Source organism: Heterocephalus glaber, unplaced genomic scaffold (genome assembly GCF_053883595.1).
Source record: "Heterocephalus glaber isolate CG9 unplaced genomic scaffold, H.glaber_assembly_v1.0 deba00001472, whole genome shotgun sequence".
NCBI lineage: Eukaryota > Metazoa > Chordata > Mammalia > Rodentia > Bathyergidae > Heterocephalus > Heterocephalus glaber.
In genome coordinates, this window is record NW_028258315.1 from 10,469,849 (window position 1) to 10,496,536 (window position 26,688).

The 26,688-nt window shown below is 43.5% G+C and overlaps 2 protein-coding genes across 5 annotated transcripts in view; one reads left to right on the plus strand and one right to left on the minus strand.

The window, feature by feature from the left end:
* Window positions 1-221: 221 nt before the first annotated feature.
* On the minus strand, window positions 222-8,210 carry Gcm2 (GCM transcription factor 2). The gene is made up of 5 exons (XM_004847698.3): window positions 7,940-8,210; window positions 4,714-4,966; window positions 4,513-4,625; window positions 3,991-4,116; window positions 222-2,109 (listed from the first exon to the last, which is right to left on the minus strand). Exons 1-5 carry the CDS (start codon window positions 8,027-8,029, stop codon window positions 1,171-1,173), a joined length of 1,521 nt encoding a protein of 506 aa, XP_004847755.2. The 5' UTR covers window positions 8,030-8,210; the 3' UTR covers window positions 222-1,170.
* Window positions 8,211-10,322: 2,112 nt separating this feature from the next.
* The window catches only part of Sycp2l (synaptonemal complex protein 2 like), an 86,066-nt gene continuing 69,700 nt past the window's right edge, over window positions 10,323-26,688 (plus strand). For 3 of the 4 annotated variants that reach the window (XR_015439304.1, XR_015439305.1, XR_002396020.2), the window contains exons 1-4: window positions 14,352-17,762; window positions 18,259-18,283; window positions 24,845-24,930; window positions 25,044-25,132. Coding sequence is in view for 1 of the 4 variants with exons in the window: in XM_021260659.2 (XP_021116318.2) it covers window positions 10,970-11,224; window positions 12,415-12,483; window positions 13,982-14,119; window positions 14,214-14,333; window positions 17,658-17,762; window positions 18,259-18,283; window positions 24,845-24,930; window positions 25,044-25,132 (887 nt within the window). In the remaining 3 variants the exon portion in view is untranslated. The other variant, XM_021260659.2, reaches the window with a different exon arrangement.

Sequence of the window (26,688 nt, forward strand, 5' to 3'; positions counted from 1 at the left end):
ACATGCTAAGCAAATGCTTTAACCCTGAGCCACAACCCTAAGCCTCATACCAATGACTAGAGGCTTTTTATTATGATGGTGTGCAATAACAGATCTTTTCAAAATAAACTATAAAGCTGTCAAGCTATTTAATAAGTTTTAATATTTAATAAGCTTTCCAGATGACAATATGAACAATATTTCTTCCTATTGTTTAAAAATAATTCAAGCATCAGTTACAAGACTTTAAAATATCTTTATTACATTAAATTGAACACTATTAATTACATTTATGAAGAATGACAAAGAGTAAAGTTGTATAGTATTTGAACAAAATATCTCAATTCTAATTTTAAAGCCCAATCACAAAAAATATTTAGTACAATAGCAATCTACTCAATATACATCATCAGTAGGCTGTCTCTGTTATGAAGGCCATCATGTTTGTGGTGTCGCATGCCTGCAATTCCAACACTTTGGGAAGCTGAAGCAGGAGGACTGCAAGTTTTAATCCCACCTGAGAAATTTATCAGGGAGCCCGTCTCAAAATAAAAAGGGCTGAGGATGTACCTCAGTGTAAAGGCTATGAGTTCAATCCCCACTGCTGGGAAAAAAAAAAAAAAAAGGATTCAGCTAATTAATAAAACTACAATTCTTTAAAAAATTGTACTTTACCATTGCCAATGATTTTTTAAAGATACACTTTGGAGATAAAATTATCAAAATTACTTTCTGAGGACATGTTAAAAGGTTCTTAAGCTAAACAAAAATATTATGAAATGACTCTGGGTATAAAATTGTAGCAATTTCTTCCTGAAGTTATTTAGCCAGCTTCTAATAGCTGTATGAGGTCCAATGGGAAAGGCACTGAACAAGAACCAGGAACCTTGATTTCTCCTACAGCAAATATGCTGAGTGAAGTTAGGCCATTATTTTTAACCTTCCTGATCTCCAGTTTATTTGTTCATTTGAGAGATCAAACCTACTTCTATGCACTATAGCCAGTTCCAGGATGCTGAACCACATTTCTCAAAGCTATCAAAAATTTCCAGCAGATAATTCCCTCAGCTAAAAAATATTTTTTACTACTCTCTGTATTTCTTTGCACACAGGCTGAATCTCCCAACCCAGCTATTTTGCATTTCGCCTCCTGCCTGCACACCAATATCACTGTGTGATCAGGGATGTCATTCAGAAGTCCTCACTGTCGTAACCAAAGAGCAGACCCACCCTGTCTGAGAAACTGATCTCAGATCCCAGCCCAGGAAGACACATATCCCAGGGATTTGCTCCGTCCATCCTGGAGGGAGCTGCCTCTTGAGGAAAAGCCACAGCGGGTCTGTTGGCCCAGAAATCCCCTGGAATTTTCAGACTTGTCCTCCCCATGGGAGAGGCTGCTCTGGGGACTGCAGATGGGGGGTCCAAGAGTTCTGGACAGATGGACACGGGGCCATTTTCAGAAGGGAAGCTGCAGCTGGAAAGGCTACTGTCCTCCTGCACATCACTGCTATGTTTCAGCGCGGGGCCCTGGTAGGCCTGGTAGGACACTTTGGTAGTGGTGGTGATTACCGTCTGCAGGGCTGGGCCACCTGCAGAGGGCGTCACCAGGTACCTGCAGGGAAGCTCGGGGTTGTAATAAGGGCACCTGGTGGTGGCCTGGAGCTGTCCATGCTCAGTCCTCTCCTCCAGGCCCAGTTTTCCAAGGCCTGGTTTCCAGCCACACTGTTTACTGGTGAAGTCAAAGCTGCTCTCGTAGCTGCTGTAGGAATTGACGTTATATTGCAGTGCATTCAGATGAACCCAGTCTGTGTCACTTGGAATGCTGGAGGAATCTTTATAAAGGGTGGGATATACGCTTGGACTTGTGTATCCAGGGCCTGCCAAGTCATAGCTGTAAGGTGGCCTGGGCAAATAAATGCTTGGGTTTGGATATTTCTGGAAGGAGGATGTGATGTGTCCTTGAAAGGTGGCCAGATCACAGGGAGCTGTGTAAATGTCCGAGTTTAGGAAGGAAGGGCAAGTCTGCCCTGGACTAGAGAAGCTGGTGTCAGGAATTACATCAAACAGTTGCAGATTTTCCAGGAGCGATGTATTGTTGAACTGTCCGCTGCTCTCTTGATTCTCTCCCACCTAAAAAGATGGGACAAATACAGACATAGGATATGCAAATGGTGTGAGCATTCTCAAACACACCGACAGCCAACCATGTAAGTAGCAAATTTCCAGTGGGTGGGCTCTGTGTTGCAGGCAATGTTCTGCCAAGGCACGAGATTCTGGCCTGTGGTCCAGAAGTAGCTAAGCTTGAGCTCCCTCAGGTGTGAATATCACACCCTGAATGAGGAAGGCCCAAGGTAGCCAGGCAGGCTGGGTGTGGGTGACTGTGGTTCTGTTCTCACCCATGAGAGGGGAGGCTTAGGAGCTACACAGAGCGTCTCCAAATCCTGACTCTATTCTTCACCAAAGGAACAAGTAACTCATTCTCTCTGGGCCTCAGATACCTTGTTTTAAATATAGGGCTTCAGTATAGTGATGGCACCACAGAGTTTCTGTGACCATAGGGTTGCTGCAACCATTAGATGTCTGAATTCTTAGATCAGTGCCTGCTACATGCAGGTGCTCAGCAAGGTCCATGTCTATCATGCTCACACTAATACTGCCTGCCAGCCATGCTTTAGTGGAATAGGAACACTGGATCAAGATACCCAAAGAAATTTTATCAGTTCCTGTGCAGCAATGTTGCTATAGTTTGGATCTGGAACGTCCCCCAAAGGCCCAGGTGTTGTAGGCTTGTTCCCCCAGTGGCACTATTTGGAAGTGGTAGAGAAGGAGGTGAGTCCTAGTGGGAATTTTTAGGTCATTGTGGGCATGGTGTTAGAGTGGATACTGGAACCGAGGCCCCTTCTCTCTTTTTCTCTTTGGCTTCTGACCGTGAGATGAGCAGCTTCCTCTACTACGCACTCCTCTCCAATGTGCTGCCTCACCCATAGGCCCAAAAGCAACAGGCCACCAACCACGGACTGAAACCTCTAAAACTGTGAGCCGAAACAAGCCTTTCTATTTTGAGTTGCATACCTCAGGTATTTTCTCATAGTAATGGAAAGCTAACACAAATGAAAAGGATCCTCTCAAGGATGCCTCATTCACTCACTGTGGGTATGCACATAGAGCACCGGTGGCAAACCTTTTAGAGACTGAGTGCCCAAACTGCATCCCAAAACCCATTTATTTACCACAAAGTGCCAACACTGCAATTAAACCTAAATACTAAGGTTTTAGTTTAGAAAAAAAACCACTGTTATCCGATGCTCAGCTGCTGGGGTGACTTGGCTTGTGTGCCAGCGGAGAGGGCTCTGTGTGCGTGCTGTGGCGCATGTGCCATTGTTCCATCACCACTGACATAGTAATGTCTCCTTATCCACAGTTGTGCTTTTTGAAGTTTCAATTATGCATGGTCAACTAAGTCCAAAAACATGAAATGGAAAATTCCAGAAATAAACAATTTATATTTTTAAGTAACTAATTATAGTACATTTGAGTATTTTTATTATTAGTTATTGTTGTTAATCTTTTGCTGAGCCTAGTCTATAAATTAAACTGTTATAGGTATATATGTGTAGGAAAAACAGTACATACAGGGTTTGGTACCACTTATAGTTTCAGGTAGGCATTCATGGGGTGGAGGTTTGAACATAACCCCAAGGATAAAGGTGCTCTACTGTATTTCTTTCTTTATTAGCTGGATAATCATGTTTTTATCAACATAGCAGCACATCCTAACTATATCATTGCCTGAAAGGGTTGTTTGCTTTATTTAAAGAAGAGATTAGACCCTACCCAAATGTTGACTAAATGACATTTTTCTAGAGGTGTATAATTTTCACATAAAATGAAACCCTTGTAAATTAATATTTATAAGTATATTTCAATCATTTCATATTTCAATTAATTACAAGTGTATCTCACAATGCAAATGAACACAGATTACACCGTGCAACATCAGCTCCCCATTACCTCGGGTTCCCGAGCTCTCCTTTTCTGGGCCTGGTAAAACGAGGCCATCTGTCTCTTGAGGGCGCTTCTTCTAGCTTCTGTCTCTGACTTACTCTCTGGTCTTGGGTGATCGTGAACCCCCTTGGCCTGTGTCAGTGAAGAAATGAAGTATCTTTGTTCCTCTGAAGGAAGCTGGCTATGTTGGAAGCCAGTCAAAACTTCATCATGCCTTTCCCAAGACCCAAGGTGTTTATTTCGTTTTTTTCAAAATGATAGAAAAAAATTCTTGAAGATAAAACATCATCAATAACAGACACCCTAAGAGATGATCTGCAATAAGCTATTAAATAAACTGTGACTTGGTTCCCTGCATGCGACCCTTGGACACTGCATAAACGAATGCGTGGGAATCTAGAGTTCCTGGCTGCTGCACCCCCCATTTTTGGCCATGGCCGCTGTATTAAGTTTAAACCGGGGGTCCCAAAGCAGATGGTAGGTGGCTGGCCCCATGGTACGATGAAAATATCCACCCCAAGCTCCTACCTGAAAAAATATCGCGCTGCCATCAAGGCGCCAGAAATTGGTGACCGGATATCCGCTGTGCCCTCGGCAAGGAATCAACTCCAAAGCAGACTGACAGTTGGGACAAATCTTCTCTGCAAACCCCAGAGGCAGAGATATTAGTAACAACCCGGGCAGGGATGGTAAGGCAGCGCCAGGCCACCCCTCCAGGGGCGCACGCACTCTGCTGCTTGAGCCGCGCCTTGTCGCAGATGGCCGGGCGCAGCTGCAGGCGCGAGCCATCGGGCAGGGCGCAGGCCCGGGCGCACACCACCACGCCCAGGCACGACTTCTTCAGGATGTGGCCGTTGTGGTTGTTGGTGTTGCGCATGGCCCAGCCGCTCAGGTGGCGCTGCGCCTTCTTCTCCGCGCTGCTGTAGATGAAGCGCACGTAGCCGTCGGGCCACTCCCGGAAGTGGTCGAAGTGGGCTGGCTCCTGGGAGGGAGGCAGAGGGAAGGTCAGCTTCACGGGGCTCCAATCACGCACCCTGCTTTTCACTTTCCCCAAGGGCGGTAGAAAAAAACCAGGGGCTTTTAAAATCCAGAAATGTAAAACTCCCAAATTGTGCTATTAGAAAACACCATCCACTCTGCCTTTCTGACCACAATGACTAGTTGTTAATGCAGGACTTACCTCTTAAATGCTGCACGTGTATTAATGTACATTTAAAAAGGCTCTGTGAAGCAGACCCTAGCCATAATAACTCTCTTATTTAGCTTTGGGGTTGGTGAGCCTGCCGCACACCCGACTCCTCACACCCAGGGACATGGAGTTGTCATCTTCAACAAGGATCCACAAATACTGAAGTATAGCTAAAATACTGAGCGTTGCTTTAGTACTCATATCCGATGGTCTTTGTTTTATACATTATTTATACTGCCATAGTGTTGTTTTGGTAATAAGTTTAAAATAAAATTACCCTGTAGTGAGCACTTCCTATCTACCAGGTACTCTTAAGACAAGGCAGTGGCTGGTAAACCAGGGACCCTTGGCCAACTTCAACCTACCCCTTGTTTGTGTCTGGCCTCCAGCTGAGAATGGTTTTTACATTTTTAAATAGTTGGGAGAAAAATCAAAAGAAGGATTATATCTTGTGATGCATGAAACTTACATAGAATTCAAATGACAGTATCTATGAAGTTGGTTGGGACATGGCTATACACAGTCTTCTATGTATTATTCATGGATGCTTTTGCACTGCAGTGCAGAATCTAGTATTTGGGATGGAGACAGTATGGCCCACAAAGCCATGCTATGCAAATCTGCAATTCTCACAAGCAAGCAGAGGCAAGGTAGATGGCACAGCTGGGAAACAGAAGTTCGAGCAGCCAGATCCCATTGCCTTGACAGCTATGATAAGGGGTCAAAAGAGCATTATCCTAACAGTAAGCCACTTACAACTCTTCCCCCTCCTTCCCCCCAGGAAAATTAGGCCAAACATTTACAAAACCAAGGTATTCTTATTTGGACAATTCAGATTTGTGTATGTTGTTAGTATTTTCTATCCTAACATTAATAACATTTCAGGGATGATTTTATTTCCAAAATCCCAAGGATAGCATTGAAATCATCATTATTATTAATAGTAATACTAAACTTAATTACTAATTATTAACTTTTCTTTGAACTATTACAACTGACATAAACCAAGACATTGATTTAAGGTAAATCATAAATGAAATATATGATGATGTATTATCATATATGATGATGTAACTAAGTTTGTCTTCAAAGCAAAAATCTTTGTTTTAAAAGTGGGCACTTCAACTTCAGGATCGTAGTAACAAATGTACAATTTTTCAGAAGAGGGAAAAGTGCTCCCCTTTCAGGCTGTCCACTAGCCCACCATGCCTTACATCGTCAGCTCCTGAGATAGAGCTACTGGAGATGAAGCCACAAAGATCGTTTTAACCAAACAAGAGTGGAGAATCCCAAGACTGGTTTCATTTGCTCTAGTGTATTGGCTGCGTGTGTCACACACAGACACACGGAGTGAAGGAGAGAGGAGGCAGTAATCGGGACAGGCCTCTGAGGTGGCTAACTTCAGCACTTGATGACAGGTCAGTAGCCCGAGACCTAGGGAAATTCAAGGACGCTCTCAAGGTCATGAGGTCAGTTTAGCTCTTCCGCTCAGCCTGAGCAGGGCTCAGTTTCCACAGGTCCTTTTCTACACCACTGACTGTTACACCCACTCCCTGAGTAAGAACCATTCTCTGGGGAAAAATAGTTCCCATTTACCAGGAAACCTAGCAGATGCTTGAGGGATGAGCCATTGTCACATCACTGGATGCGATTCTTCTCTAAAACGCGAGATTAGATTGTTTCCTATGAGGGTTTACAGGGCCAGAAAGCAGAATGAGCCACCCCACTCCCGCAAGAGCAGTGGGGTGCGACTCCAGAGTAGGCGGACTTTAACCTGCGGGTGATACAAACGCACAGCACGTGTGTATCCCAGAAAGGCGAGGCCACCCGCAATGCTAGCGATTCGTTGTCCTCTTGAGAACTCACCTGGCACGCAGCGGAAGCTGAACACCTGCCAGGTCTCTCCCTGTCCCCACTTTGCCGGAAGACCACCTTTACGAACGCACGGAAGCGACTCTCACTTCCCCACTACACCTGGGACTTTCGAGTCACCTTTTTGCTTTTTTTTTTTTTTTTTTTTTGGTACCGGGGATCGAACTCAGGACCCTGCGCTTGCAAGGCAGATGACGGAACCACTGAGCCAAACTCCCGGCCCATAGCTTTCATTTTTAAAAAATATGACCAGGTATAACTGCCTACTTCATTTCCTGCACGTGGCACCCTTAAAACAGAACAACAAACGGGCTGGGGATTTAGCTCAGTGGTTCCGGCGCCTGCCTCGAAAGGGCATGGTCCCGAGTTCGATCCCCGGTACCAAAAAAACCAGAACAAGTTCGCCCGGAAAAAGGCGATGACTTCCTTGTCATTGGAGGCAAGCCGGAGCAGGTGGCTTCCCCGGCAGGACTGTGGAGCCCTCTCCATCCCGGGGTGGGGCCCGGAGCTCGGAGCTCGGTCCGGCGTCCGCGTCACCTCCGACCTGGGTCTCCTCCACTGACAGCCCCGCCCACAGCCTGCCCGTAGGAAACAGCACTATTTGCATTCGCTGAGGTTTCTCCCGGACTTTTTCCTGGATGTCAGCTAAGTAAGGAACAGAGAGACATTTGATTTCCTCTTTAACTAAGGGAAAGCGAACGGAGAGGCGTCCGGACCTCACTTGACTACAGGAAGGGGGAGCCTCGGGTTCGCTTCTCGCCGCCTCCCGGGTGTTTTCAGAAGCGCAAAGTCGCGGGGGGAGCCGACGCCCGAGCGCAGCCCGCAGAGCTCCGCGCGCGCGTCCGAGACCGGGGGAGCGTCTGCGCATCCGTGCTGCGGGCTCGGGTCTCTCACCCGGGGCATCTGCGGGTCGTTGATGTCCCAGCTGAGCGTCGTCCCGGGGGGACACCCGCGCCCCGCGTCCCTCGCGGCGTCTGCCGGCATCCGCGCAGCCTCGGTGGCGCCCTCTGCCGAGGATCCTGAAAGACAGAACCAGAGAATAAGGGGTGTGGAGGCGACCAGGGGTCTATTAGCCTCTCTATGAAGCAGTGAGAGGGGAGACAGAGAGGGAGGGCTCCGAAACCCGGAGGCTGCGGGCGCTGCAACCGCAGGCTCCGTCCTCCGCCGCCCGCCGCGCTTTAAGGAGCCGCGGTCCCCGCGCCCCGCCCACCCCCGGGCGCCCGAGCGGCGCGGGGGGAGGGGAGCCGAGCCCAGGAGCGCGCGGGACCCGACCCGAAGAGCGCGGGCGGACGCGCGAGGCTTCACTCAACCCGAATCCACCTCCGCCCCGGCCTTTGCAGGTGGGCCGGGGCTTCCAGTGCAGCGTCCAGGAGAGCGTGGGGACCGCGCGTGGGACCCCGCCTGCGCGCCCTCGTTAGGGCCGAGCCCAGCCCAGCCCGGCTCCGGCTGTCCCTGCTGTGCGCGTCCCCCAGGTCCACGGGCGTCCTGTGCTCGCGGGGCTCGGGCGCGCCCTCGGAGAGACCTGGCTCCCCCGGAAGTCCTGCAAAGTGGATCCGCGGGAGGGGAGGGGTAAGTCGAACCCGGGCTGTGAAGAGGACGGCGCCAGTGAGCCCTACCACCGGGAGATCAAAAATCGGAGTAGCCTGGCGTGGTGGCGCACGTAATTCCAGCACTGTGGGAGGCCGAGGCAGGAAGATGGCAAGGTTGAGCCCAGCCCGGGCAGTTTAGCAATTTAGCGAGAGACTCTATTTCAAAACCTGAAAGGGGGTTGTGGGCGTAGCTCGGTGCGAAGGCGGTGGGCGCAATCTGCAGTGCCAGAAAGAAAAAAGAAAATCGAGGACCCCGTGACTGTTTCTGACTCAGCTGTTCAATAAGGGACTGGGTGCTCGTTGGCCACCAGATGAGCATAAATCTTTGAAAAAATCCTTACTGTCGTGGAAACATCATGGGCAAATCCCATTTACCCCAGGCAGTTTTGGAACTGCAGAACCCTGGCGAGGACGCCGTGGGTGCCTCGGGTCTGGGGCGAAGCCGGCTCCGCCTGGGCCTCGGCCTCTCTTGGGGCGACCCAGGCCCCTGGGGGCGCCCAGGAAAAGAAGTCAACGGAAGAGCCACTGGAGTGGCTCTTTAGCCACCTGGGGCTCGGAGCCCAGCTTCGTTCGCGCTCCCGGCCGGCCGCTTAGCTTCCCCCGCCTGGGCACAGTGAGTAAGGCTTGCTTAGAAAAACAGCCCGGGCCTCAGACTTCTGCAGACAAAATCTGCGGGGAAACGTCAGTTGGGAGCAGCTCGCACGCATATTCTCTTCTGCTAGCTTTAGGCTGGGATCCTCCTCTTCAGTGAAGGAAAACAACAACAGCAACAACAACAACAAACCACCTTCACTGCGTACGATTTCACCCATAGGCTTTCATCTTACCAGTCGGGTGTGGAGATTCTGGCAGCTCCTGTCACTCAGTTGCGTTTTGTCATTTAAAATGAAAATACCCGTTTTAAGTAAATTGATACTTCGTTAAACGTGACAGCTTAAGACAGCCTATATGTTTAAACGTTTTACAAATAACTTAGAAAATAGCCATTCAACATTATCCCTAAGAAATCATAAAGTTATTTTCACGTTGTTAAGAGCAGTTCTTGCTTCTATGCTTTGATGCGCTCCTAGGGAGGCCTGACCCTTCAAAAATATAAACAAATGTAACTTTTTAAATGTTACAGTCAAAATAGAATACAAAAAAAAAATACAAATACAAAATACAAATACAGTCTGAATAGATTCTAGTGTCAAAAACTTCAGGGAGCCGCCACCATATTTAGTGTGTGAAGAATTAGAACATATATTCCAAGTTATCCTAAAATGACATCTGGGTAGAAAATGTTCGTAAAAGAAGCTAACCAAAATGAAAAGATACTAAGTAAATAAAGAGTATCATTGTCTGTTTTGTTGTTCTTAATATCTCCTGAAGATTCGAGTGCATTTCCACCAAAGTTTGGGAGGATGTTTCCCCTCCCCATCTGAAAATAATTGATTACAAAGTTTTCTAATACAACTTCAATTTTTATAGTCTTTAAAAGTGCATTTTGGCCGGGGATTTAGCTCAGTGGTTTCGCCGCCTGCTGCGCAAGCGCAAGGACCCGAGTTCGATCCCCGGTTCCAAAAAAAAAAGTACATTTAAACTGTATTTTGATTACGGCTTTTATTTTGTGTTAGTCCTTTTCTGCCCGAGTATTTGCATTGATTCCTATTCCTAATAGTTTTAATTCGCATCTGTCACTGCCTTGGTTGCTACTTTAATATTGTAAGAATCCATTCAAAAGGAAAGGAATAAACCTTTGGATTTTCTAGGTGTAGACTGAAAATAGGTAACTGAAGGAAGGCGCTGTATTTAGCCCGGAAATGGACCTCTACGGTGCTGACATAAACGTTGTTGTGAAGGAGGGAGGTGCCTACATCTCCAGGGTTTCCTAACAGAGATTCTGTTACAGTATTAACTTTATCTTCTGTAAATATCACAGCATGAAGCATGGCTCTGGTTATACTACAAGTCAAATTTTACACAACGTTTGGATTTGAGGGAGCATTTTGTTTACATTTAAAGAAAACTCTAGTCCCAATTTTTGTGTCGTGTCCATATAAGAGATCACTTATCCGCGAGAACGTAGCCATGAGCACAGGTAAATTAAGGGAAATGGGCAAAAAGCAAGCGAACGATTTGCGTTTTATTTCTTAAATCTCCCCTCTCTGGCCAAAGTACTTTAAAAAGCAAAGAAACAAAATTTCTTTTAGGGTATCGGGAACAGATTCGTAATTTCAGGTACAAGTCTAGCTGATCAACACGTTTGACGGATCAAAACCAGCTCCCTGGGTCTCTTTACGGGCAGAAAACCTCACCGCTTCTGCAAAGCGCACGCTTCTGGGTTTAATTAACGATGTTTCACTTTTTTGCTCTGAATTTCTCGATTTCTCGCAAAGTGCGCGCGCGCCCAGCGGGCCCGGCCCGGGACGCTGATGTCGGGCGCGCGTTTCTCGATCTCAAACACCGGGTTTCGGGAACAGGTTCCTTCAATTGGACTTCGCGGAGGAGATTTAAAGCCCTCAGCCAGCTGCGCCCGGGCCTCTCACCCCGGCTGGCCGGAGTCTCGGGCAGCGGACGGAGCGCAGCCCCGCGCCCTGGGATGCGGGCGGTGAGCGACCCGGGCCTCCGCGAGGGCACCGAGGGCTCGGGGTCCCAGGGTCCCGGGCTCGGGCGGGAGGCCGGGAGTGCGGGACCTATGGGCGCAGGGCATCCGGCCTTGGGAATCCTTTGAGCGCTGCAGCCTTCCCGTCGTCCTCGTAGTTTGGACCCTTTCAGTCAGGCGCCCACACAGCAGAAATCTGTCCTTACTGTGAAAGCGCCCGGGAAGGGGCGCCCGGGTGAGGAAAGCAAGGGAGACCTAGTTCCGCCCCGGCTGGCCTCCTTCCTCTTTGCAGCGCTCAAACTGCAGTGACCTAACCTCCCAGGGCCCAGGTCTGCATCCCCAAACTGCAAGAAGAGCAGCCCTGGCAGCGTGGGGGCCTCGGTACCTCCAGAGAGCCCATCTTTCAGTACTTAACTAGCATTCTGTGACTGTTCCACTGGTAAAGAGGGAAAAAAGTCTGGATTTTGGTCGTTGACTTTACCCTGTTTTTCCTATTTATAAATGAAGATGATTGTGTCAAGTATAGAGATTTAAGGGTTTTGGTTCAGTTCAGAGAGGCAGGATTGTTAGCCTAACCACACTTAGAAGAGATTTTAACAAATATTTTGTGTGTATTGCACTTTTCAATTGTTGGAATGAAAGCAGGAGATGGGATGATGGTACTTAACGTGGCATTGTGTGTTGGGAAACCCGGATGGTGACTCAGAAAGCTTTCTTGAAGAAAATGTGTAATAATTCATCATTAAATGTTCTGGACGCTGCTTTTGTTGTGTGGATGTTTAATCATCGAACTTCTATAAGTCCTAGAGTGATGTTTGAAATTTAAGTCACGAACTTAAAGCTTAGACTCATGGCTGAGCTGGAAAGATTCTTTTTATTTAACTGGTGAGTTCTCAATCTGAACGTGGTTTATTCATTTGTCTATTATAATCACCAGAGCTTAAATTTATTTAGGGTAATTGTTTATTCAAATGTTGTTGCTTTGCTTCTTATTATTGTGTTGTTATAGATAATGCTAAGAAAGGCTGGATAAAAGTCATGGATTTTTTTGTTTTTCTCACTTGTGATCAGTGGGGTGAGCAATCAAAATTTTCTCAGGAAAATCATATAAACTTTAATTTCATTTTTGGAGGGAGGTTAAAATGCATTTCTTTGAAATCCAGCTTTTTGAAGAATAATATTTTTATTGCATACAGAACAATGAAGATGTTTTGCAGTCTGTTAAGGAAGATGATGGACTCCGGAAGGCCCAAGATGCTTTCTGGGTAAAGATCATTTATTTTGTGTTCTCTGTGTCCCTCTGACTTCTGTGTTCTCAGCAGGTAAACAGACCATTGCTCCTTCAGCAGCAGAGAAATCATGTTTGTTCTTCCACAATCTCCTTCCCATATCAAATATATTCCTTGCTTATTCAATTTTACCTCCAACTATACTAAGATCCTAGACTAAACTATCTTGTGCCCAGCATTATTCCAGGTGGAAGTAGACAGTACTCAACACAACACGTAATTGCTGCACTCATGGAGCTTACAGGCTGCAGAGAGTCAGAGAAACAGGTAACCAAAGTGCTAAAGTAGGAAAGGACAGAATGTTGGAATGGAGAATAGTCGGCAGTGAAAGGAGGCGCCTGGCATACTTCTGCTAAGTGGTGCTGGCAGACTCACCCCGAAAGGTCACACGTAGCCCCCCATCTACTGGGAGCAGCAGTCTGGGCACACAGCTGCCAGTGCAAAGGCTCTGAGGCAGGACTCAGGACTCAGTTGGAAAGTCAAGCTGAAGAAGCTGGCAGAGACCATCTCATGCGGAGCCCTGCAGACTGAAGAAAGGGGTTTGGAGTTGTTCCAAGTGCAGGGGACGCCATGGGCTTCTGAGTTGGAGAACCTGCATGTGAACACCATGTGGTGATGTCACAGATGTTGGCATACTTTCCCGTCCTTGCTGTCCCCATGCCGGGGAAAGAGTCCCTTCTCAGGGTGGTGGTGAGGCAGAGTGGGGACATTTGCAGGACACGTCACACACTTGGCACGAAAGGCCCCGGCTCTGTGCTGACAAAATGATTCTAAGTGGAGTAACTTCAAATGCTGCTTCCTCACTTAAATCCATAGTAAGAATTTTGAGCTGTGTACAGTAGAATACTTTCCTGTCAAGACAGTATTATATATTGTAATTTAGCCCTTAGGATTGGACTAGATTTATAAAAATTCATATTTATCATATAGATATTTAAGAAATGTCAATCTAGTAAAATATTTTAAAGTTTATCTTGTCTAATGTTCAGGCAGAAAAGATCAGTTTTTTCATTATGGTCAATTTGCATATTTATCAACTTTTATTGTGTGCAATTATTAGTTTTCTTCTTCCTTCTGTTATCATTTATGTCAGTGAGCACTTATAGGCTTGAATTCTCTTTGCGTTTTAGAATTTGCAAGATTGCGGAGTGTCTTTGTCTGTTGACACCTAGTAAAGGGCAGTTCTCCTTAAGAAGGTGGTTCCCAAACCGAAGCTGGCATCAGGACAACCCGACCTGCAGGGCCCCGCCAGACCCCAGGAGAAGCCAGTGATCTGGGAACCACATTCTGAGAACGGCTTGAAGCCAGCAGAAACCTCAGTCACTTAAGAGATTGTTGACAGACAGCTCTGCTGCATGTTTACCCTACGTTAGTTCGCACTGGGTCATTCTTGATAATCATACTAGCTAGCAATATTTTAAAAGAAGTATTCTTGGGGGAAAGGGAGTAATTCACAAACCCATTACTTTTCCAGCTTCAGTCACTGATTACTGATGCCTTCCATGGTAAAGGATTTCAGGAAATACAAGCGTATCTTCAACAGAAAGAAAGCCACCTTCCTCAAAAATATGATCATCTCCTATTACACCATCTTGACGGATCAGTAAATAAGGCAAGTGAGTTGTTTTTTTTTGAGGATTAAAAGGGGACTAAAAAGCAATGTAAAATTATTTGTAAGAGTTAATTTAGTGTGGTCTAATATCTAGGAACTGGATAAAAATGAATTTCGGCATGTTTCACTGTTGTTGAAATGTGTTCAGCGATTCTTCAAAGATGATCTCAGAAAAGATGAGACCTTGTTAATTCAGCAGGGACTGATCCTGAAGATAAGTGTCACACTTTAATTTTATGACTTTTGGGTAACCGAATGTGAGGCACCGGGGTGTGGCTAGGTGGCAGAGCACTTGCCTAACATACTCCAGGCTCTGGAGTGGATCCCCAGGACTTCAAAAACAGACAAAACTAGTGTGAACTCAGTCAATTTGAAAAGAAATTTTATCTATTCTTATTGCTTCTCTCCAATTAGAAATTAAATCAAATGCATGTTTCCTATGTGTGGGCTGGGTAAACACCTTGAGAATGCAGAATCGAGGTGGGGACAACTCATCTCCTGGACAAGCAGTAGCGTGCTTTAAATTATCTTAGCAAATTTGACTGGGAAAGATAGGATAAATAAGGAGCAGCCCCCCCCATTATTTTAATAGACTATATCAACAAGATTAAACCTAGAAAAAAGTCATTAAAAACTTTTGCCTTTGTAACACTATACTATTCTCACTTTCTAAATGCTGGGTAAATGTGAAAAAAAATTGTGTTAGTCATTCTATAAATTATTTTTGCTTTTTAAAATTAACCATGAAGTAACACTACAAGTATCTTTATTAATGGCATCTGGAAGCACGCAGCCTTTGCAAAATCTCTTGCTGTGTGAACTCCATGGTGAGGTTTTTCAAACCCTGAGATGGTGCTTGCTGGTGAGGAAGGGAGGCTGGGTGTGGAAGGGTGACCTGGCTAATGATAAAGTCCTTGCTTTACTCACTTGGGTCCAGTCTCTGAAGTTTATCAAGACCGATTTGGGCCAAGGAGATCTTGATGGATCCCTCCATGTTGCTCATAAACCTCTACTAATTATAGGTCTGACACTTTAGGAGAAAAAGAAGAAATTCCAGGCTTTCTCAAACTCAACTTTAGGACTTTAAAAGTATTTGCAGGGGATCCTAAAGATTGTGCTTTCATTTTTGCAGTTAATTCCATTTAACTCCTTGATACACTCACAACTCATGCACGTGACAGGAAACAGCAAGAGGAAATGAACTCCATAGACTTTGAACTGGAGCAAGGGAAACTGAGGGGACTTTGGAATTTAAGCTGATTGCGGGAGGGTTATGAGTTGGACTATGCCCCAGCCCAATTTTCCTACTTAGGCCTAAGAGTGCTTTCTCAAGATCTGAAAAGGTGGCACATCAAATCTCTAAGGGATTTTGAAATAAAAAAGGCGTTTCCATATTACAACCCAATTCTTGGTGGTGGTGGGAATCACATAACCATCATTAGGCATCTTCTACAACATACTGTTATTTCATGTCGCTTTGGGGCAAGGAGAACAGAATAATATTATCAAGGTGACAAGATACTGGGTTATGCACTTTGCATAGCCAGTTGTTGACAGGCTCAACTCAGATGTGTGATTGGAAATTATTTTCCGAAGAAAAAGAATTTTGCACGGAAAGGAACAAATTTAGTTTTGTAATGTAAGACCTGGAAGGATCAAGCAACTTGTCTCCACCATATTATTAATGTGGCATAGCTATCTTCTGGTAATGACCTGAGGAAGGGACAGCAGGGGTGGGTGCCCATTGGAAGATGCGTGATTGTGGCACAGAAGTGAGCTCAGTGCATGCTTTCTGTTCTCAGATATTAATCAACCACCATGGCGTTTCCCCCACTCGTCCACATCTATCCTCCACCAATGTGTGTGGATGTGGGGTGTGGGGGGAGACAGGCTTGGAGGTGGCAGTGGAATGGTGACAGTGTATTTAAAAGTGTAACATGGGCTGGGGATTTAGCTCAGTGGTTTCGCCGCCTGCTGCACGATCGCAAGGACCCAAGTTCGATCCCCGGTACCAAAAAAAAAAAAAAAAAAGTGTAACAATTTGAGTGTGAGTATAAGAAAAAGAATATATAGTGGACCCTTGACTTACGAACTCAATTTGTTTGCTAGGGCTGGTTGTAACTCAAGTTGGTCAATTGAGAGCTCAGGCTCCTCTACACAGCCTTTAAAGTCTCTCTCCTGTACACAGGCAGATCTCAGGGTCCTTAGAGAGACACCGGCCCAGGATTTCTCAGTCAACCCCACACAGGAAAGGATGTTGTCATGTTCCTGCCAGAACACTTTAAGGGTTAAATCTGTATCTGAGGCCATCTGGAAGCACAGGCAGCTATCATTCGGGTCATAACTCAAGACTTTGGTCTTAAGTTAAAACTAAAATTCCAGTTGTAACTCAAGTTGTTTGTTCGTCAGGCCAACTGTAACTTGAAGGTCTTTTGTAGCTTAGGCCATGAGTTCCATAGAAAGAGATATTTCTTTTTTTTCTGAAGAAAAGTTTGCTTCAGAAGGTGAATGAGTTAATGCCGTGTTGGTCATCTGATCTGAGATAACGGCAACTGTGAACACAGTGGCATCTCTGAGACCTTACCATGCATGACAGGCACCTGGGAGCTCTAACAAACACTGCCCGGGACCCAGCACCAGGGAGTTTGATTGGCAGGTTTTCCTAGTCCCCAGGTTTTCCTGGTGTGCAGCTGAGGCTGAGAACTTGACTGTTTGGGTTCTTTAGTGGGGGAGTTGGGGGTCCTTGGTTCCCATGTCCCCTAAGTTTTGAAGGTCATACACCTACCAGAGTTGTTCACTGAACGGTCATGTCGCTGACCAGTTGAATAGATGACTTCTCACTGTGCATGTAGAATTTTTCTCTCTTTAAAATGTATATACATGTTTTGGGCAGGAGGCAGTCCCAAGGCGTACTTTCTGTAACCATGACCACCTCAGGAACCCTTCCCGAATTGTGCATGTCCTTTGATATTTGTGTTCTACAGCTCTTCAGATCTCCATGATTTTCCCCCTGTAATGGGGTCATTTATCTTTTAAACTTTCCCCACTAGAGTCAGATGTGGCAGCACACACCTGAGCTCTCAACACCTGTAAAACCAGGCTGAGGCAGAGAAGTTCAAGTGAAAGCCCAGCCTGGGAAACAGTGAGACTCTGTCTCATAATAAAAGATAAAATTAAAAAACAAAAGCCTGGGCATGTAATTCAGTGTGAAGGCCCAGGGTTCAGTCCCCAGTTCTGCACAACAAAACCAAAAAACTTCCCTCATAGCTTCTTCATGAGGCTTTCTGGGACCCAGCCTGTCTAAACCTCTTTCTGGCTGGTAGCTGAGAACTGAGGGCAGTTCTGGAGCGTAGACTCCATTCTGACATGTTTTCTGGTTAAGAGGCCTTAGAGCCAGGCCTAACTGAAATATTATGGAGAGGGAAAAAGGCCTTCAGGATTATTTTCTCTAGTGAGAAATTGTCCCATAAAAGTTTATAGAACAGGAAGTAGTTCTTCAGTCCCATGTGATTCTACCAGTGTTTCTTCTCCTGTGTACATGGCTTCCTGGTTTGAAAGGACGACAGGATTTCTGGGCACTGAAGCCCTAGCCTCGAGCACAGTGCTGAAGCCCGTCATAGAGGACTTCTTCGACACCGCGCTGGTAAGGGTGGCCTGGTGCTCCATGGAGCAGCTGCTGCGGGCAGTGGGCAGGAACCTTCCAGTGATTTGTAAGACTGGAGTTTTTGTTAAGATGTGAGTTTGGGGGCTGGGGATTTAGCTCAGTGGTTCCGCCGCCTGCCTTGCAAGCGCAAGGACCCGAGTTCGATCCCTGGTACCAAAAAAAAAAAGATGTGAGTTTTGTTAAAAGACTCCCATGGGTTATGATAAGATTGTGTGAAATAATAAGCATAAAATATATAACCAATGTGATAGAAAAATGAGGGGTAATTTATTTTTATACAAATACACATTACTATTCACTTGATGGTGCTATGTTCTTTTTAATGAGATTGAAACTCAGGCAGGCTTTCTCTGATTCTTCTGGATTTAAAGATTTAAACACTTGGCTACTAGAGAATATGGGTGTTCATGCGTTAATGACATAGCTTATCATGCTGTTTTAAAATAATATGATTTGTACCTTTTCTTTTTATTAGATTATTTCCAGAAGTAGTCCTAAAGGTAAGTACCGACTATTACCTTTTAATAGAATATTTTGGTGTGAAGCAAAGAATATTTAAATGATACTTAAGAGTAAACGAGCTTACACATTTAGATTTACTGAACACTTTATGGTATGTGATCTTGAATTGCATTTTTTTTTTTGGTGCCTGGGATCGAACTCAGGACCTTGTGCTTGAGAGGCAGGCAGCAGAACCACTGAGCTAAATCACTGGTCCTTGAATTGCATTTTATTGAAAAGAATTGCTCAGGTTGTCAAGATGCCTGTGTACTTGACTCTGGCATCGTTTGGCTTCTGTCCTCTGTTTAGGTAGTGGAAAGGTGTTTTTGTCACTCTGAACGAGCAGAAGTCTAGGGGTCCGTTTTAGATATGGTTTGTCCCACAAAGGTTCTTGTACCGCATGCTTGGTCCCCAGGGCAGCTGTGTGAGAGGGGGTGGACCTTGGAGGCAGGGCCTAGTGCAGAGTGATTAGGCGACATGAAGGGATCAATGCCAGGTGTCCAGAGACTGGACTGGTCCCCTCGAGGGTGGGCTGCTCTGAATGTGTCTCCCTCGCTTCCTGTCTAGCCATGTGAGCTCTCCTGCAGTGCGGCCAGCATAGTGATGCCATCGGCCACCAGGCCTCTCCAGAGCCCGGCAGAGGATAGTCTCATGTCACCCCCTCCTTTTTCAATCCATGCTAGTTATAGGGTCGCAGGCTTCATTGTGGCATATTCATATTTGTACGTGCATAGAACACACTATTTTCATCCCCATTGCCTCCTTTTCCTTTCTTCCTCCCTCCTCCTGACTCTTTTCCTCTTTTCTAGTGTCTCTTCTACTTTTTTGCCATCTTTTAAAAATTTTAAGGTTACAGTTTTTGACCATTTAGTATGATATTGGCTGTTGGTTTTTCATAGATGGCTTTTATCAGATTGAGGTAGAGACCATCTATTCCAATTTTTTGTAGGGTTTTTATCATAAATGCATGTGGGATTTTGTTGAATGCTTTTTCTGCATCTGTTGAGATGATCGTATGGTTTTTGTCCTTGGCTCTATTGATATAGTGTATTACATTGATTTGCATATGTTGAACCATCCCTGCATCCCTAGGATGAATCCCACTTGATCAGGGTGTATGATCTTCTTGATGATCTTCTGCATTCTATTTGCTAGTATCTTATTAAGGAATTTTGCATCTATGTTCATTAGTGAGATTGGCCTATAGTCCTCTTTTTTGGTTGGGTCTTTTTCTGCTTTGGGGATCAAGATGATGATGAGACAAAATATACACAATAATGAGTCCAGCTTATTTTGCTTAAATGTCTTCAGTTCTGTCCATTTTCCTGTAAATGATATGATTTTGGTCTTCATTATGGCTGAATAATATTCCATTGTGTATATGTCACAGTTTTTGGTTTTTATTAGTGCATGTTAATAATATAGAATATAGCCAGGGATTTAGCTCAGTGGTTCTGCTGCTTGCCTCGCAAGTGCAGGGACCCAAGTTCAGTCCCTGGTACCAAAAAAAAAATAATAATAAAATAAAATAAAAAAAAAATATATATATATATGTAATACTGAGCATGAATGCCTTTGTCTTGTTCCTAATATTAGAGGAAATGCTTTCAATTTTCTCCATTCAGTATGATGTTGGCTATTGAGTTTGTCTTGTGTAGCTTTTATTGTATTGATGTAAGATCCTTCTATACTTATTTTTGTCATGAACTGATACTATTTCATCAAAGGCTTTTTCTGCCACTATTGAGGTGATCATGTGATTTCTTTTTAGGCTTGATTCTGTTTATGTGGTGTGTACATTTACTGATTTAAGTATATTGAACTGTTTTTGCATCTGTGAAATGAAACCAACTTGGTCATGGTTTATAATCTTTTAAATGTTTTGTTGCATTCTGTTTGTAAGAATTTTGAGGATATTTGTATATATGTTCATCAGAAATATTAGCCTGTAGTTTTCTTTCTTTGTGGAATCTATATTGAATTTTGGTTATCAGGGTCATACTGGCCTTGTAGAATGAATTTAGAAACATGTCCTTTTTCTATTTTATGGAATAGTTTGAAGAGCATTAGTGTTCTTATTTCAAAGTCTGATAAAATTCACCATTAAATCTGTCCAATCTTAAGCTTTTCTTTATTGGGAGACATTTAAATTTCTCCAATATCATTGCTTGTTGTTCAGGTTTCATTTTTTATATCTCTTGGTTCAATAGTTGGTTAAGTTGTATGCATCTAGAAATTTATTCATTTCTAGATTTTCTAATTTATTGGAATGTTTTCAAAATAGTTCTAATAATTCTCTGGATTTCAGTGTTATATGTTGTAACATCACCGTTTTCATCTCTAATTTTATTAATATGGGCCCTCTTGATTAGTTTGTGTAAGGGTTTATCGATCTTTTCAAAGAAACAGTTCTTTGATTCATTGATCCTTTGTATTGTTTTAGATGCTATTTCATTTATTTTTGCTCTGGTTATTTTCTTTTATTGGTTTTGGGTTTTGTTTTGGTTTTTTGAAACTTGAGATGCATCATTAGGGTTATGTATTTGAGATCTCTTGGATTTTTAAATGTAGGCCCTTTATAGTTATAAAATTGCCTCTTGGGAATGCCTTCATAGATTCTGGTATGTTGTATTCCCATTATCATTTGTTTCTAGAAATTTTTACATTCCCCCTGGTTTCTTCAATAACTCATTAATTATTAAAAAGTTTATTATTCAATCTCCATATGTTTGTGTTTCTTTTGTTGATATCTAGTTTCTAGTACGGGGAGGTTCTTTTCTGGTCAGTCCTTTTTATGATTCTAAATGCCTGCGGCCCCTGGATGTCCACATCATCTCATGAGTCAGGAAATTTTCCATTTCACTGAGTAAATTTTCTGTCCCTTTAGTCTGTATCTCATGCCCCTCCTATATTCCAAAACTCTTAAATTTGGTTTTTAAATCCTATCCCTGTGGTCATGCATATTTTTGTAATTTCTTATTTATTGCTGTATGAATTTAACATTTTGTCTACTTTATCTTCAAGACTTAAGATTGTGTCTTCTGCTTGATCAAACTTCCCAATTATACTTTCCACTGGATTTTTTTATTTGTTTTATTGAGCTTTTCATTTTCAATATTTTTTTTCAGAATCTCCATTTCTTTATTAAAATGGTTTTTGTTTTTGTTTTTTGGTGGTTTTTTTTGGTACTGGGGATCAAACTTGGGACCTTGTGCTTGCAAGGCAGGCGCCGGAACCACTGAGATAAATCCCCAGCCCCAATTAAAACGTTTTAATCATGAATTATCTTATTTCATTCAGCTGTTCGTATCTGCTTTGAGTTTGTTGATCATTTTTATAATCATTCTTTTGAATCCTGTGGCATTTCTTCCACTTTGGTATCATTGGGATCAGTTACTGTGGAGGTATTACTTTTTGAAAGAAAGTCATTGCCTTATGTTTCATATTGACTTCTCTATTGAGATGTGTTCATCTGTTCAGATGGTATTCTTTTACCTTTTTATGTATGGGTCTTTTTCAGGGGGCAGATTTCTCTGCTTCATGTGCCCTGGGCTGTCTGTTGTGTAGTGTTGAATTGAATTTTAAGTGGACTTCAGTGTGTGTTTTCTCTCTAGCTTGTCTGTTGTTAGTGAGACTTGTCCTCGAATATACCAAGTCAGAGATGGAGTCACTTTCTCCGTAAATCTTGGAAGTGTGAGATCTGTTTGGTCATCGAGTCAGGCATGCTTTAACCAGCAGGGTGTGTGAAAGTGGACCCTCTCTGTTGTCCTTCTCTAATTTTGTCAAATCAGTGTAGTCTGAATGGAGTCCTTCATATGTTTAATGCCTGCTGAGTGTTTCTTCTGGTGGTAAATTTTAGAATCAAGACTTCACTAAATGTGAGTATACAGGTATCTCTTTTGTACCTTGACTTTGTTTCCTTCAGATGTGTGTGCATGCGTGCACACACACACAGTGTGATACCTGGATCATACATAGTTCTGTTTTTAGGAATGTCCATACTGCTTTTGGTAGTAGCTGTACTAATTTACATCCCCATCGACAGTATATAAGGGTTCCTTTTTCTCCATATCCTCACCAGCATTTATTTTTATTTTTATAGTGGCCATTTTGAATGGGATAAGATGACATCTCAATGTAATTTTTTTCTTTTTTGGTACTGGGGATTGAACTCAGGACCTTGTGCTTGCCAGGCAGGTGCTGTGCCACTGAGCTAAAGCCCCAGTCCTCAATGTAGTTTTGATTTGTATTTCCCTGATGACTAAAAATATTAGGTAGTTTTTTTTATATTTATTGACCATTTGTACTTCTTTTGAGGAGTGTCTATTCGGGCCATTGGTCCATTTTTATTGGATTGATTTCCTTTTCCAAAAGAAACTGTTCTTTGCGTTTGAAGCAAAATCATGAGTTTAAGCCAGTGAAGATTCACCACTGGAATCAGTCCCGTGCAAATAGCATGACTGCTCCCCAACAGGAGCAGGAAAAGGACATGTGAGGACCACCAGGAGGTCTGTCACAGCTACTCTTTTCCTCTTTGTATTGCATCCGGTTTTCCCAGAGGTTCTTGAGCTTTTTTTTGGAAGGCAATACTTTAATTCTTTTCTCTTGCAGACTTCAATCCTAGGATTGAAACCCGTAGGTGGTGATGACCTGCATCTGCTCTCAGGTCCCCTTCTTGCTCTCTGCCTCTGCTTGATATTGCAGAGTCCTATTTTTCTTAGGCGCTCTTGTCAACTGGCAGCCTGTTAGGTTTAGTCAACAAAAGCATTGGTGAGAAATTGGAGGTAGGAGGGAGCAAATAGGACATCTCTCCCTTTCCCTCCACTGCGATGACATTTCCAGTTTCCAGGCGTACCCGCCATTCTCTGTGGCTCTGCCCATTTGTTTTTGTTTCTTTGTTTTGTTTTTTGACGTAGGGTCTCGCTATGCAGTTCAGGCTGTGATTGAATTCACCAGGTAACCCAAGCCAGTCTCAAACTCACAGCAATCCTCCTACCTCAGCCTCTGGACTGCTGGGGTCACAGGCTTGTGCCACCACACCTGGTTTGCCCATTTGTGATTATGGCTTTTCCTAGGAGGCCTTGATTCCGTGGATCTGGCAATACCTCTTCCTTCTTTGACACTCTGACCCCAGAAAGTAGGGAAAGGACTAAGGTGGCTTCTAGCTGATATTCATCCCTGGGCTGCCTCATTTTTCCCAGTTTGGCTTCCCAGATGTTCCTTGCCTTTGTAACTAATCCTCTGTGTTCCAGTCCATCACACTGAAATATCTACAATGGCTTTAGCTTTTATTTACGTAGTCCTTTCTCTTCTGTGCCTATCTTCATCTTAGACCATTGCCTTTTCTGGCACAAGTACTTTTTCATATACTTCATGTATTTTATTTTATTTTTTGTTGTTGTTGTTTTTGTTTTTGGTACCGGGGATCAAACTCGGGACCTTGTGCTTGTGAGGCAGGCGGCAGCACCACTGAGCTAAATATCCGACCCCTACTTCATGTATTTTAGAATTTGAGATGAAGCAGATGCTTCTTCAACTTTAAAGCTTCTTGAGTAAACAATTTTCAAAATTTACTTTTCCGCGATGTCTTGATTAAGCAGGTTCCTCTGCCCTCTTTCATGGGGCCATATGCTGTTAGTTTCTCCTGCTACTCTTAAAATAAGGACATGGAATGGTACATGCTGGTTAACAGGATGCACATACATCCGGAGTCTTGTGCTGTCCAACTGCATTGTTTATTATTATTATTATTAGTAGTAGTAGTAGTAGTATTTTTGGTGGCAACAGACTCTAGCCAAATTTCTGGTTTCCGGAGATTATCTAACCCTGTTAAGGTGGCTTGTGTCAATTAAAAAGAGGGGTCTTTTACATTTTCACTTCTTGGTTTGGGTTCTTGCAATTTTATGAGTTACATGAAGATTAGAAAATACAAAGTTTGTTGTAGTTTGTGTACTAAAATTATGTATTTGGACGTATCAAAGTTACATTATGACCTTATGAGTTTTTGCAGTGTATACTACTACTGTTGTCATTTCGTATCTTAACATATTCATATGAAATAATAAAAAATAGTTTAATAAAATAAATACATGGCCCACTTTTCTGTTTATTGACATATAAATAGCTGTTGAAATTGCTGCAATTGCATTACTAAAGGGTAATATTTTACTTCCTGCTTTGTTAGTGCACAACCTTCTACACACAATTTTTATTTTTATAAAATACACGTGTAGAAAGCACATAGAAACAGGAGGAGCTGTGCTTGGCACGTTGCTCAGTCTGGGCAGAAAAGTAGCTTTGCCTGAAGATGTCACAATGAGTAGGCACCCTTCGTATACAGTGCTGCATTTCCCCTCAGTGAGAATCTGTGTAGCACAGTCTGTTGTGGTCCGGGGGTTTGCATAACTTGCAGCAGGCTGTAATGTGTCCCTTGCCCAAACTATGTTGTTCTGAATGCGGACTGCTTCCATGGCTTGTAGTCTGGGCATCTTCCTGCAGTTTAGAGGTCATTTCCTTCCTCTTTGGGGCATACATCTGATCTTCTAAAATTATGTTTTCAGGAAAAATTCAGATGCTGGATTCCTTCATCCTTATCTTAGGCTTCCTGGTGACAGAAAAGACTGTAAATCACTTGATTCAACAGGAGGTGAGTTACAAATAACAAGACAGGTACCAGTTGCTCAGGAACCCTCTGAGAAAGCCGTGCATAGGCCTCTGTTTTGTTTTTTCCCTGTGAATGCCTTCTCCAATTCCAAAAAGGCTCTGAGGACTTTGAACAGCATTTTGCAAGGCATACCTCGGGAAGAGAGGAGAAGGCTCCCTTCAGCAGAAGGCGCATGTCATCTTATGTAAGTGACCTTGCACTCAATTATGGGATGCTGTAAGGGCAAAATCTCTGAGGATTGTACTACTCTGTTCTCCTTAGACCTGAATCTTAGAGCCCTCTTCTGTAGTTGCTTTGAGTACCTACTTAGGAGGGCTCAGGCACTGAACCAGGCAGCAAACAAGGTCTTGAGACACAATGTAGACTTTGCTAGGCTCTTCAGTAGTTCAGGGTGGGTTTCTTTTGTTTTGTTTTCACATTAAATTTGTGAGACAAAACCCCTTCCTTAGGTGACAAATTATTTTTTTCACCGTGGATGTGGACCACATTCGTGGCTCATGGAATGTCAGAAGTGCAGACTCTCGAGCTGGGCTGCTTGGCTTCAAGTCCTGGTTTTGCCACTAACAGTAGCCCGTGAGCACAGCCTTAACCTCAGGGTGAGCTGGTTTGCCCGCCTGTGAAACGGAGTGAACTATACTGCCTACTTGTCAGAATTACTGTCAGGGTGAAATCAGGCAATCCATTTAGAGTGAGTAGCCCATTACCTGACAGACAGTAAATGCTGTAAGGTTACCAATTCTTAGATGAAGCAATAGAGCATGAAATTTGCATTGCTTTTCAAGTGCTGGATTTTTGGGGGTTTTTGGTGGCCCAAATGAAGTCTCATAGTGTTGGGGGGCATGAAATCTGGTGGTAAGTTTGTAATATGTAGCCAAGCAAAGAGCATAACCAACACCCTATTTTTTTTTTTACCTTTTTTTTTTTAACCACCACCCTATTTTGACATTTGAACCTAAACATGTAACCTCACTAACCGTCATTGTGTGACATCCAGACACAGCCTGGGAGAGTTTACCACAGCCTAGAGCCTAAAAGAGGTGCTCCGTGAGCATGGAGCTCATTGCCATCCTGTTTCTCCATTTAACTTGACTTTGCAGGATGCAGTTTTTCCAATGAATTAAAAAAAGTATTGAATACATTATTGAAATCATTACTCTTGTGTATTTAGATTTGGAGAGTGGCTGACCTGATATTTTCTCACTAGTCCTATGGTCATATTACTTGTTTCCAGAAAAGTCTAGAATGTTCTGGACCTCAAGCCAAAGGTTAACAATCAGCAAGCATAAAATTATGCAAAAACCTCCCCGGTACTGTTTTAAGGCTTGTATTTAATAATAACATATCTTAGATCTATTCTTTAAAATGGGAGATTTTCAGGCTTTAAAGACTGACATCCTACCAGTAAGCGTTTATTTGAAATCCTGAAATGAATATATAATGTAATAGCTTAATCCCATTCTACCTGATATGACATTTAAGATCGATCAGTTTAATATCAAACAGCTCTTAGGAAAGATGGTCACAAGATGATCTCATTTCTGCCAGGTGTCAAACTGTGAAAAAGGACACCCATCTTCATAGGCTGATGAGATGACTGCTTACAAAACCCCAGAATTGTACCATTACATGAATCCCCATAAATCAAGTTAAATGCACTTTATGGAAGGTTAAATACAATGTGAAAATGTATAATTGCTCTAGCTAGTATACATTATATTTAAGAAATTACAAATATAGTAG